The 12718-nt window shown below is 45.5% G+C and overlaps 3 protein-coding genes across 4 annotated transcripts; 1 reads left to right on the top strand and 2 right to left on the bottom strand.

The window, feature by feature from the left end:
• Positions 1-1555: 1555 nt before the first annotated feature.
• Positions 1556-2999, top strand: LOC128304185 (methylosome protein 50-like). The gene is made up of 3 exons (XM_053041344.1): positions 1556-2012; positions 2096-2634; positions 2698-2999. The coding sequence occupies exons 1-3, from the start codon at positions 1647-1649 to the stop codon at positions 2897-2899; spliced, it is 1107 nt and encodes a 368-aa protein (XP_052897304.1). The 5' UTR covers positions 1556-1646; the 3' UTR covers positions 2900-2999.
• Positions 3000-4399: 1400 nt separating this feature from the next.
• LOC128303836 (short/branched chain specific acyl-CoA dehydrogenase, mitochondrial) lies at positions 4400-6359 on the bottom strand. The gene has a single exon (XM_053040912.1). The coding sequence runs from the start codon at positions 6195-6197 to the stop codon at positions 4947-4949; it is 1251 nt and encodes a 416-aa protein (XP_052896872.1). The 5' UTR covers positions 6198-6359; the 3' UTR covers positions 4400-4946.
• A 2498-nt stretch (positions 6360-8857) lies between these two features.
• On the bottom strand, positions 8858-12496 carry LOC128301646 (ovarian-specific serine/threonine-protein kinase Lok). Of its 2 annotated transcripts, none has more exons than XM_053038227.1 (5): positions 11677-12496; positions 11372-11529; positions 10939-11307; positions 10684-10864; positions 8858-9984 (listed from the first exon to the last, which is right to left on the bottom strand). In XM_053038227.1, exons 1-5 carry the CDS (start codon positions 11861-11863, stop codon positions 9395-9397), a joined length of 1485 nt encoding a protein of 494 aa, XP_052894187.1. In that variant the 5' UTR covers positions 11864-12496; the 3' UTR covers positions 8858-9394. The 2 variants fall into 2 exon arrangements, with proteins under 2 accessions (XP_052894187.1, XP_052894188.1); XM_053038228.1 differs by having other exon boundaries at positions 11728-12492.
• Between the last annotated feature and the right edge of the window lie 222 nt (positions 12497-12718).

The following is a 12718-nucleotide window of genomic DNA, read 5'->3' as shown; positions in this document are numbered from 1 at the left end:
TGAAGAAAAAAGATTTTTTTTCGAATGAGATTTTGAGATTCAAATCTAAACTACAAAGCTTCCCAATCCTGAAGGATCCTAATGCAGATAATTGATTTGGATTGTAATGTAGCATATCTGCTACACACAGCCTGCAAACAATCCAAAATCTCTTTATGTTGAAATTGATCCCATGTTCCTCTATTTCAATATTAGTCCTTACTAAGAAGCTAACAAAACCCCCACGGCGCCACGCGATGATCATTGGTTAGATGTCAGGCGTTCGAGATGATCACGGAATCCACACAGGAGTCTTGCTACTACCTGTGCTTCAACCTGCTCTCCTCGCGATCGTAAAGCACGGTCCACGTATAGACTACAGGATGGGGGGGCTGCTCCTCCATGCTGCATCATAGTAACCATTCGCGCACTCTACCTCACGAGTCTGTTGCTGCAGTAGCGGGTTTGCCCACGTGGCGCACCCCTACAGCGGCGCATACCACGATGTCTACGAACCGAACCTTTCATGTGACCCTGCCATTATCCGTGGTTGCTTGAATTTTTACACGTTGACGTTTGGAGCACTGGGCAAGTATCTCCACTTCCAGTTCCTACATCTCGCGGCCTCCTGCAGGCTCAACGGAATTTAGAGTAGACCTTCTAGCAGGATCCAGTAAGCTACTATCCAGTTCCTACATCTCGCGGCCCACAGTCGTCCCAACTTAGTTAGGGCATACTGAGTCAGTGAGGCCCAGTATGTCCGTATCCAGCAGCGCCATCGGACCATTGCCGGTGACTACTCATGTTAGGTATCAGCTCGTACGAGCAATTCACCGAGGGGAGGTTTGGCAGACAACCACCTGCCACCGTACGTAGCTTATAAGAAACAGAACTACTCCATCTAACAAATACGAATTGAATGCAAGAAACCGTTAAACCACCCAATCACAATTCAGACAAACAAATGCATCAGATATCCGAGAGTCCGGTATGTGGACGAATGGAAATTTCCATCAAAATTGTTCTCACGATAGATACCCGAAATTATGATATAAAATAAAGATTGACCGTTCAGTAGACAGCCACTCGCAGTCACTTCCACACGCGGTAACTGTCGTAGTTAATCGTCGTACTCAACAGAAGAAGTCAAGTGTTATTTGTGTTATGGGGGACTCTGTCCCGTAGTCCGTCCGAAAGAACTATCACACAGTGATCGTAGCAAATATATTACAAAGCGACTGTGACACGTTATATCTGTAATATTACATAGCGACCGTGTTAGTCCAACAAACATGGTGTATTAACAACGATATATGGTAAACAAGAATAATATTCTAATATATTACAGTAAAGCCAAGTCCAGACTCGGGATTCAGATGATCCTATATAGAGTGATTCGAAGTAATCGAATATTCCGAATCTCCTTGCAGAACGCTAGTTACGATCCGACAGATAGTTTATGAAACGACTTTTTTCGATCCGTAATGTCTACATTCAAAACCACGTGCTTTGACATCTACGACTATTTTGACATCACGGCAAACGTCAATACTATATACCGCGGTACGAACGCACACGGTTCGGTTATCTACGCAAACAGTAAACTAAACGGATCGTAACATTTTATTTAGTGCACATCTGTGTGACCAATTACACTCTCCACCAGCATGGACTACAGCAAGCGTGTAGATATGACAGCAACCTATAGCGTACCACCCAGTTATCAGCCACCGGGAACTTCAACCGAGCTGGCCAAAAGCACCGACTATCCGAACATGAACTCGGTGCAATACCGTCTAACGGAAGCGGTTCCATTGCCGGATCAGAAACTGCCCCCGTTTTTCGATCTGGCGGCAGTCAATGGTGCGGGAAATGTTATCGTAGCAGGCAATAATTACACCGGCCGGCTCTGGGAGAGTGGTTTCTGTGGTTGGCAAAAGGTGGAGGATCTTTGCCAGGAGAAGAAAATAAGCTTCAGCAGGCGATGTGATGCGATCATAACGGCGCTAAGCTACACAATGGACGACGCCTTGGTAACGATTTGTTAGTAGAAGTTAGCTTTGGTAGTTCGCCCAAATAATGTCTATGGATTACTGTTTTGTTTTTCTTGCTATAGTTTCTCCTGGGCAATGATAAAGGATCGATCGAACTGTGGTCCACGGGGAACGCCATTCGCGGCCCGGGTCTTTACCTGGTAGACAAACAGAACCAGCATATTGGAGCAATCACGGCGTTGGACACGTTTAAAAGCACCGCGCGGACCGTAATTTCCGGCTCGATGGATGGGTGCATCATGCAGTGGGATTCCAGTCAGGGCGATTTGCAATCGACCACCAGGTTGCAACATGCTCATCTCGGTGCAATCACCTCTATTGCCACCGATGCCAGTCAGGAATCGTTAGCCGTCAGCTGTTCGTACGATCGGTCAGCATTGATGTGGGACTTCCGGGAGCTAAAACCGGGTGTGGCGCTGTACGAAATGCATGATGTCCCGTTCACTACCATCCGGTGGTGTAGTGATAGTGACTGGAACCGGTTGGTGGCCATTGGAGATGAAGCGGGACGCGTGTACTTTATCGATGCACGGCAACCGAACGTTTTCCTCGAGACGTTGGAGTGTTTTGACAGGAAGGTTCACAAACTATCATTCCACAGGTATGTAAGCGAACGCATTGTAATGCTATTATTTGGTAATATCCATTTCTTTCCACCACACAGGAAACACTTTGCCGTGCTAGGTAATACACCCGAGGTTAAATTCTACAACGATAAATCGAAAGTGGTTCAGTTGGAGAAAAGTGCCTCCAATTATGTGCGTGACATTATTTGGGGTGAAACGAACAACGACGGCATTACCTGCACATTGATCGGATGGGACAGCTATGTAAAACAGCTATCACTTCATGAGATTGAGCAGTGATTTCGTGCAGTTAATTGTAATTAAATAATTAATACACAAAACCCGATAAATTGCAGGTGCGTAAGACCGTCTACCGTATGAGAAAGCTTCACCAAAAGCTGCTAGATGAAAGCTTTCCGTAGGGTTGTCAAACCAATGCACATGATGACGAACCAACTGTAAATATTAACATTAGATTGAGGATGGTCGTGTTCTTGCCGATCATCTCAATCTTATTAATATAGCGATCGTACTTGAAATGTTATAGCTCAACAGAATTGTTTTCTATCTGCCTGAGCTTTAATCCACGTCCACGTCGCTGTCCGAAGACCGACGGTTGAGTCACGATAACATCGGTTCAGTCAAGATGGTGGTAAAATTGATCGAATTTTACTCTATTTCCGTAATCTTTATGGCATTGTAACCTTGAAGATCTTGTCTGGCTTTCCTTGACTACCATTTACCCGTAGCTGTACACTCAGCGCAGGGAGTACATGTCTGGAATATGCAATACAATGTCTTATACTTTCGTCATCATTTCCCCCATTTTTCGGCATGTCATATTTTTAGTAGGGTAAAAACATCAATTTTCAATCCAGGTTTCGACTCTGAAACTGTTCGGAGCACCGAATGAGACACCGAAGGGGTACGTAGCCTCGTATCCGGATTGAATTCTGCGTTAAATTCGAGTTTTCAACGTCGGAGTTGGACTTGCTTCACGAAATGTCCATTACTAGTGTCTTTCAAAAAGACGTTCGGGTTAGCTTGCCAAAGCTCCATCATCTATTCGTCTGATCGCCAGTTTATCAGTTTATTAGGTACTGGTGCTGCACGGTGAGCAACGTATATGTCCTTATATGACCTTGCACACATATTTGTATTCCATTCTTAATCATTCTAACTCATTCGGAACATTATAACTTCGAACAGGCTGTGTATAGAGAGCAAGTTTGAATTCTTTACAAATTAAGGTCATGATCGTTTGCAATTGCATCGCAATAAAACCATCAGCGTGGTTCAGATGTGAACCAGAAGATCAATGAAACCTTTAACACCACATTCATCGCATAACACCAAGTGTCGATGGATAATGTTTTGTGAAAGATTATTATGCCATTCTTATTCCACTGTTTGTCATCTCAATGAACACTCTTGCCACTTGCTTTATTGTGAACCAATTTGCGAACAACCACCATCCGATTCACACCCGATGCAAACGGAACCAACAATGGAGACAAGAAATTCACACCAGCCAGCTAATACATACTTCCAATTTCGACAGCTTTATTTTCGTACCGAAAGTAAAGACCATTAACAGCCGTCTACCACTGTAATCGCGGTACCTAAATTATGTAAAATTCCAGCCAAGGGCACTACTACTCCTTCTTCTTCCTGTTTAATGCTGTTTTTGCAGAAAATTGCAGCGGGTTTCAAAAAACACTCTTGGAATGTTTTTCTTTAATTATTGCTTCGTTCACATCCTAGCCTAAAATTGTGTGTGGTCCGTCCTTCGTCGCGTCGTCGATTATTGCTACCTGTCGTCTTTTATTGCGTCCACGTATTGCGCCACGTGTGCCGTGTTCGTAATAGTAAATTTAAATCGTAATAAATGCATCCGTTTTTTTCCACAAAATTCACGTTGTTGTCGCTATGGCCCAAACCGATCTATCGCGCTCGATAATAACGGTCTGGTGATGTTGTTTTCGTTTATGCTACATTATGCGCATTATCATAGCGCATACCACTTCAAACACGCACTAAAAGCTGTATGTGTGTTTGCGACTATCGTACGCGGAAGACATAATTTGATATCGGCCTACACAAGTTTTCTTACGCTGTCTGTATAGATGATGGCTCTGCCTAACCGCGTATGGTATGAGTGTGCGTGGAAATGATGTGTTTCTTTTTCTTCGCTGCTGGAATCGGAATGTTCTCGTCTACGTGAGACGACCACATCCCACCAAAACCACCCATGCTACCCTGGCGCCGGACGGTTGCGTAATGTAGCTCCATCATCACCGTTGCCGTTATTCGCGAGCACTTTCGATTGACGGGAACGTGGTGATTTTTATGACTGATACTCCTTCTTCATGACCTTGGCAATCGTGCTGAGCTGCATGTTGGTGGTACCCTCGTAGATCGCACCGATCTTACAATCGCGATAGTACTTCTCCTGCGGGAAATCCTTCGTAAAGCCAACACCACCCATCCAGTCGATACACTTGACCGTGGTACGTTGCGCAACTTCCGACGCGTAGAACTTGGCCATGGCCGCTTGCTTCAGGAACGGCGCACCAGCTTCCTGCAACCTGGCCGCATTGTACGTCAGCAGACGGGCAGCTTCAATTTCCGTTGCGATCGTAGCGATCTGATGCTGCATGCTCTGGAACGAGTACAGATCGGAACCGAACTGTTTGCGCTCGAGCAGGTACGGGATGGTCGCGTCCAGGCATCCCTGGGCCAGCCCAATCATTTGCGCCCCAATACCGATGCGACCCTCGTTCAGGAAACCGGCCGCATACTGGTAGCCCTTGCCGAACTCACCGAGAATATTCTCCTCCGGGACGCGTACATTGTCCAGATGCAGTGTGCACGTGCCGGACGCGCAGATACCCAGCTTACTTTCTCTCTTGCCCACGGTGAATCCTTCGTAATCGCGTTCCACGATGAAGGTCGTAATGCCACGGTATCCAGCGGATGGGTTAGCGTTCGCCATGATCAGGAACACACCGGAAAGGTCCGAGTTGGAGATCCACATTTTCGTACCGTTCAGTACGTAGTGGTTGCCATCCTTCTTGGCGGTGGTTTTCAGCGAGAACGCATCCGATCCGGCGGACGGTTCCGACAGCGCAAAGCTGCCACTGAACTCCTGGCTTAGCTTCGGCAGGTACTTGCTCTTCTGTTCCGCCGTGCCGAGCTTGATCATGAGCGAGTTGACCAGCGTGTTGTGGATGTCGACGAAGGCGGCCGTTGCCGGGCACACCTTGGACAGTTCCTCCACCACCAGCATGGTGGTCATGAAGTTGCACGCACTACCCCCATACTCGTCGCTCACCTCAATACCCATCAGCCCGTTGTCGAACAGGGCCCGCACCACGGACGGATCGAACTGGTGCTCCTCGTCCATCTTCTTCACCAGCGGTGCGATCTGTTCCTGTGCCATCTTGGCCACCGTTTCCTTCATCACCAGCTCGTCCTCGCTCAGGTACGTAAGGGGCGATGTGGGACTGTTGGCCGTACCGAACGAGGAGCTGGCGAACGTGCGTGTCCCGATCGAGCCGACCGAACGGACCGCCTGGCGGAGAACGTTTTGCAGCATCTTGGTGTGAGTGGGGGTGCACTGGGTTTTATTACGGAAGGAGAACACACGCTACCGAGCTAGGAGGCAACCAAACCGGCCACGTACGAGCACACAAATCAACTGACGGGCCCCGGTCGCTTGATCAATCGCCCAAGGGGTCTAGTGCGTCGCGTTCGCGAAAAATTTAAGAGAGCAAGACAAAAATATAAAAACGGGTTACCAACCCGCCGATTACGACGCGTTCACACAGCGATAGCAGTCGGTGGTTGGCTGGAACACGTTATTTTTTTTTGCCTTACTTGCACAACCTTTTTCGTGGTGGTAGTTATGTCCTCTAATTTGCGTGTGCGATGAAACCCGAAGCAAAGGCGGCACACCGTGGACTTACATACACACCACAGCGATCGATCCGATCTAATGCCGTGCGATCACATTTGGTGGCCGCGGTGGTTGTGCCATTTAGAACATATGGGTACGCGTGTAACGTAATGGAGGTCACAAATCATAAAAGTGATCATAAAAGCGTATCTCTCTTAAATTCTTTGTCATTTAACGGCTTTACGGTAGTAAAATAGTTATGAATCTAAAGTCGATCAGAAGCCTAAAAAAGCGTTCGTTGAATTAAACATGCGATGTGAAACTAACTAAACCTTTCAGATCAGCAAACGGAGATTATGTTTAATTTATTGTTAGTAAATATGTAATTTTTTATTTAATTTAATAGATGTAACGGCCATCCATCGTTTCAAACTGCTCCATAGTGGGACACGAGTGATTGGACAAACAACACAAACAACTCTCCATCTTAATTAACGACCTGTAGCCCTGTACAACGTGAGACGAGCCCCAACGGCCGCAACTGACACAAACACCATACGAAACGCGACAAACGAATGGAGCCGCACGTGTGTTGGTACGCACCCCAAAAAAACAGCAAAAAGGTACACAACTACCCCTTCCAATAGTTCCACCCTTCGGGTACGATGAGCCGAGAAAGACGCAATCGTTCAAATTTTGCGGTACAAAGAACGAATCTTTGCTGACGATAAGATAAGATCGCTGGGAGGCAGCCGTGACGACCCATTTTGTGTGTTTGATACAGGCCCCGCGTGTAGTCAACGGCCCCAACCTTGAGCAGGCAAGATGGAAAGGGGAAGTCAAATGTCTAATGCGCATAACCACCGTTCCTTTTATGTGTTATCAGAGATACATCGTGATAAGCTGGCTATATTTTTAATATCGTAAACAGATGCTGATCATGTTTCCAAGGGAAGGTTCTTCTCCGTTTTGTGTGACCTGCGTTAAGCAGGATATGCATGGTAATGATAGTAACACACGTCAAGTTGCTTTTAGGACGTGAATAGAATAAATAAATAGCTAAAGTTCTATACAGGGGACCTATAAGCTAATAGGTAAGTAATATATATATAGAGATAGATAAGTACTTACTGTTCCTGGGAAAAGGAACCTCCAGGAAGCTGGATTCCTCAATCGGATCGAAGGATTAACTCGAAAAGAGGGATATTCTACACTTTAACCAGATAAGACAGAATGGCAAGAGGAGCTGTTTGCGCATTGCTGAAGTTATTATTGGTTTAAAATGAAACAACTTCGGTCGTTAAAGATGCTGAAGATCTTCAGAGATATGATCACCTAGCTGTGTCTATCTCTGAGCTCATCATCTCATCAGAAGTTCTTTATAGTCAGCAGAATCTTTTGATGACTGACGGATTTATTGGAATTGGCGAATTCCATTTTTATAAAGAGTGATACTCCACACCAACTTGCTCACCAATCGGAATCCGATGACGGTGCATTAAAATGGCAGTTCCGACTCTACATGCTCGCACAACCATATTACAAACCCCACTATCTACCATTTTGCAGTCGAAAGCTAAATTTCAAAACAAATCTCCGTCTGTAGTTTGATCCGGCAGCAACGAACCCGAAAGCAAATGCAATCTAACACTCGAATCGCCCGGCGTTTTATACGGTTGATTGAATTAAATAACATTTCATTTCGCTTTCAAACAACAGCACTGCGCTGCCCTTCGCCCTGTGTTTGGTGCTGTGAGGACACGCACACATGCCCACATAGGGAGATCGCGTACGCATAACGGCGATCTCTATGCTGATGTGTGCTGTTACCAGTTGCGCATCGTTACGAGTTTGTTTTTTTTGTTTTGTTTTCTTTTCAACACTGAACTTATCCGCCTGACCTTGTGTGGGAACCAAGTCCGGAAGCCAGATTGTAGCTTATGTTACCAATTACAACCGTAGCAACGTGTCGGCAATATGCTGGGCGTACTGGTTAACGTATCAACTCACACCAATACGCACAAAGACTTCTCAGATTGCATTCTGGAGGCTTGGCGGCCGTTAAAAGGACGTCACGGAACCGGTTTTAGCGTACACACTGTTAATAAAAATGATGTTACAAATTTTATGTTCACCGGCGAAGTGGCGGAATTCATAGCCGGTCTTTCCGGACCTTTTAATGCGGTTTTTTTTCTCTCAGGTTTAGACGCAAAAATCAGCTTTAACAACCGGTGTTGTTCGATGAAAATGGTGTTAAAAATTAATATATTTTGGTTTAATGATGAGGTCATTAGAAGCAAACAGATTTGTAAAACATACACCTGCAGTCATGGAATGAGTAACGTTTATCGGGGAAGCAGTTCACTTAAATGGTGTAATACAAATCTATCGCACGTTATAAAGATGCATACCGCAAAATACATTAAAATTTAATCTCTTCAAACAACGACGCGGTTTCCCTTGCTTTAAGTATTTTAGATAAAGTATTAAACTTTTTCGTTCTAGTTCCTGCTCTTTCCTCTAAAAGAAATGCATGAAAGCTGTACGCAATCGTATGGACGGGCGGTGGGTAAGTAAATTATACCGAATAAATGCAACACGGATCATTTACCGATTAGTCTGGCTCGATGTCACAACCTTCATCCTTGGTTTTTCTTGGTTTTGTGTAGGGAAACACGCGAAAGCATATGCAGAACCCTGCCTGATTGCTTAATACCTTCGACAGACAGTTTGCATAGCCAAGGGCAGCATACCAATTAATAATAAAAAAATATTCTCACAAATACATACCACGACTTTTCTATCGGAAAAGCTGGCCGTTCTGCGATCGTAACGGGTCTTAACAAACAAATAAAAAACCGATCTTCTCTTTCCGGCTAGGAAAAAGAGACTGTTACCTATAACCGTTTCCGCTTGCTCGGCGGGGCAAAGCTGCTGACCGGGCTCGTATTGTTGTTCTCCACGTCCGATGCGGTGTTTCGCTGGGGTGTCGGTTCTGCCGCCGTCAACGGTATCTTCATCAACCGTTCCGCCCGGCGTACAACGTCCGGATCGCGCAACCAGGTACTACGGAGCAGCTGTTCAATCGTCGGGCGTGAGTTGGGATTAACACTTAAAATTTCGTAGATCAGCTTCTTCGCTAGCGGTGACACTTTCTTCCACACGGTGTGACGCATCTGAAAGTTTGCCCGCTTGATCTGCTCCACCGCCGGGGATCCGTAATCGTCGGAAAAGGGTAGCGTACCGCTGAGCATCGTGAATAGTACGACCCCCAGGCTCCAGATATCTACTTTGCGGGTGTACGAACCACGTCCACCGGTTTGAAGCACTTCCGGTGCTACGTACAGTGGTGTACCGCAGATAGTACGCATGACCGAATTTTTGCGTACAAACTTGCTCAGGCCAAAGTCGGATACTTTTAGCAGCGTGTACTCATTCTCATCCTCGAGCAGGATGTTGTCCGGTTTCAGGTCACGGTGGGTTATTCCTACATTTTGGAAGAACAGCCGCGAGAGGTTTTGAGTTAGTTTACTAAACAGAAAGATGAAATTGAGAGAGCTGGCTCTTGGGGTCTAAGGACAAGCCTTCTTTTTCCTAACTAACTCTCATGATTCGTATGTCGCATAAGTTCAACAAAATTGTGGAGATGCTTAATTTTTGCTTGGTCACGTCTGTACCTGTATATAATATTAACAAATCATATACACTGTTTAAACCACTAAGCCAATCAATTTGTGCTGTAGCCAAATCAACAATATTGAACACCTGCATTTGCGCAGTTTTTCATTGTATAGTACCAATTTATGATACCATGTATAAATCATTGAAATTGTTCTATTTACAGCTTCTTCGCACTTCATGCATTCAACACTGATTGGTTCGCTCTACATATGTGAACAAAAACTAAATGGTAATACGAAGGTCAATAACACAACCAACGTGAACGGATTTATACCTGAGTCGAAGAAAAGATCACCCTCGCGGGGCTGTAAATCTCAACATTTGACAGCAGTGCGAAGGATCGGCCGAAAAGGAATGAAACAAGAATTCGTATCCGCAATCCCGGACTGTGTGCAATTCGAACCTACAAATCCATTGGACCATTGGTGCTCGATCGTATTGTTTTGAAGTGTCCCATTACCATTTGGAGGTTCCGAAATGAATCGTCACCCGGTTCTACACTTACCTTGCTCGTGCAGGTACTTTACGGCATGGCACATCTGGAGAAAGAACAGTTTGGCCGTCTTTTCCGGCAAATATTTGTTGTCGATAATGCGCGAGAGCAGATCACCACCCTTCATGTATTCCAGCACCATGTACACCGAGTCGGGTTTATCCACGATGTCGTGCATTTTGATCACGCAGGGCTGTCGTTGTAACAATAAATGTTACTTTCACGCTCAATATAATTAGCTTGCACCTGCGTATGTTGCATACTTACATGGTCCAGGTTTTTCATTATGTTAACCTCATTCATTACCCGCAGCGGATCATGTAGGAACTTTGGCCGGCTACGCTCATTTAGTGGATCTTTCGCAACGTGCTTCATGGCGTACGGTTGGCAGGAAACGGTATCATGCAGCAGATAAACCGTTCCACACGCGCCCGAACCAAGCTTCCGGCCGATGTGGTACCGATCGAGCAGCTCTTTCGCTTTGATATCCACTAAAACGTTGTGCCGCAGATCGTAATACACGAACGCACGGATATTGACACCGGCGATTGAGATTACATCGTCGTGCTTCAGGATCATGCATTTGTTTGCGCCTATGAGTTTGCCATTTACGTACGTTCCGTTGCGCGAATGGTCCTGGATAACGTATAGAAAAAAATGTAATTAACCAGTAAACGGCTGGTTGCGATCGGTTACTTACATGTATGTATGTAGGGCTCGTGATGTCGTTCAGATCCTTCCTGATCGTGAAGTGTACCTTTGAAACGCGACACAACTTGGAGGCAGGAAGATTGATCTCTGCCAGCATAAGATCGCACGTCTCATCTCGACCGACCTTAAACTCACTGCGGCGCAGCTCTGCAAACGGTAAACAAATTATAATAAATTCCAACATTTGTAACGGTCGAAACGAGAAACACATAGGGGGATAGTAAGGAATTCACGATCGGTGCGATACGGAAGATAATTTGTTTAGAGTGCCACACATTTAATAACTATGGGTACCGTAAATGGTAGACGGAGCACGAGAAACGTAGAACAGAGGATATTTAGTACCGAGGCTTTTCGTTTTCACATGCTTTCCCAGCAGCTGGCCATAGCTGGGATGTTCGATCGGTTGACTTTCCAGCGCCGTATCCTGCGTCATTTGTGTGGCCGTTTGGGTATCTGGCATTGCTTCACTGTTTGCCATGATTGATGTTTTGCGTTCTCTGTGATGTTGCTGCTGATCGGGTGCCGGATGTTGGCGAATCACTATCTTCACGGCTCCTTGTCTTCTGCGTCCTTGTGGTGCGCACAACGCTGAATCTCATATAGTGCCGGCGAGTAGAAACAAACACTTTACAATGCAAACAACATAACATGCACTGTGCAACAAGGAATGGTCGTACACCGGAATCTTCCAACAACAACGATTCAAAGGGTGCTACGACATAGCTCAGTTAATATGTTTTATGTTTCTGCGCTGGAAACACACGATCGCGATGGAGGATTCGGCGCTGTTTAAGCCCAATGTGCCTATGCATGTGTGTGTATACAGGACGGTGATTGTTTTCTGTGCCTGTTATCCTTTCTCCACCGCACGTGTTTGTCGGCGAGCGAACCAGGATAGCAGTATGCCTTTGAAAACGGCCAACGTTGCAGTTTCTTGTATTTTATCACATTATTTTTGGTGAGATCGTGGAACGGTTATTTTCACACTATCAACGCGAGTGTTTGTTTTGTTTTCCAACTGTATGATATAAAACGCAGCGCTTCAAATTTGCTCAATTCGACGAAATGATACAGCAACCAGGAAGAGTTCGACACTTGGGCATAAACAATCGCAGCTTTTGTTGTGTCATTTTCCTGGAAATCGCGCATAAATACAAACCGAACTTATTTTTGCCATTTTGAACGCATAGTACTGGAGCATTTCTTCTATCTGTAAAACCTGATTAACAAATTTATCAAACATCCACGATTCCGTGAAGGGATCTTTTTCTCTCAATATTGTCGCTCTATGAACCTTGTCCGCTTTCGATCGGTGGCTGTCAGCCTCCGATGA

Source organism: Anopheles moucheti, chromosome 3 (assembly GCF_943734755.1).
Source record: "Anopheles moucheti chromosome 3, idAnoMoucSN_F20_07, whole genome shotgun sequence".
Taxonomy (NCBI): Eukaryota; Metazoa; Arthropoda; class Insecta; order Diptera; family Culicidae; genus Anopheles; species Anopheles moucheti.
Note: the sequence above shows the minus strand (reverse complement) of the source record. Positions and strands in the feature narration are given on the sequence as shown.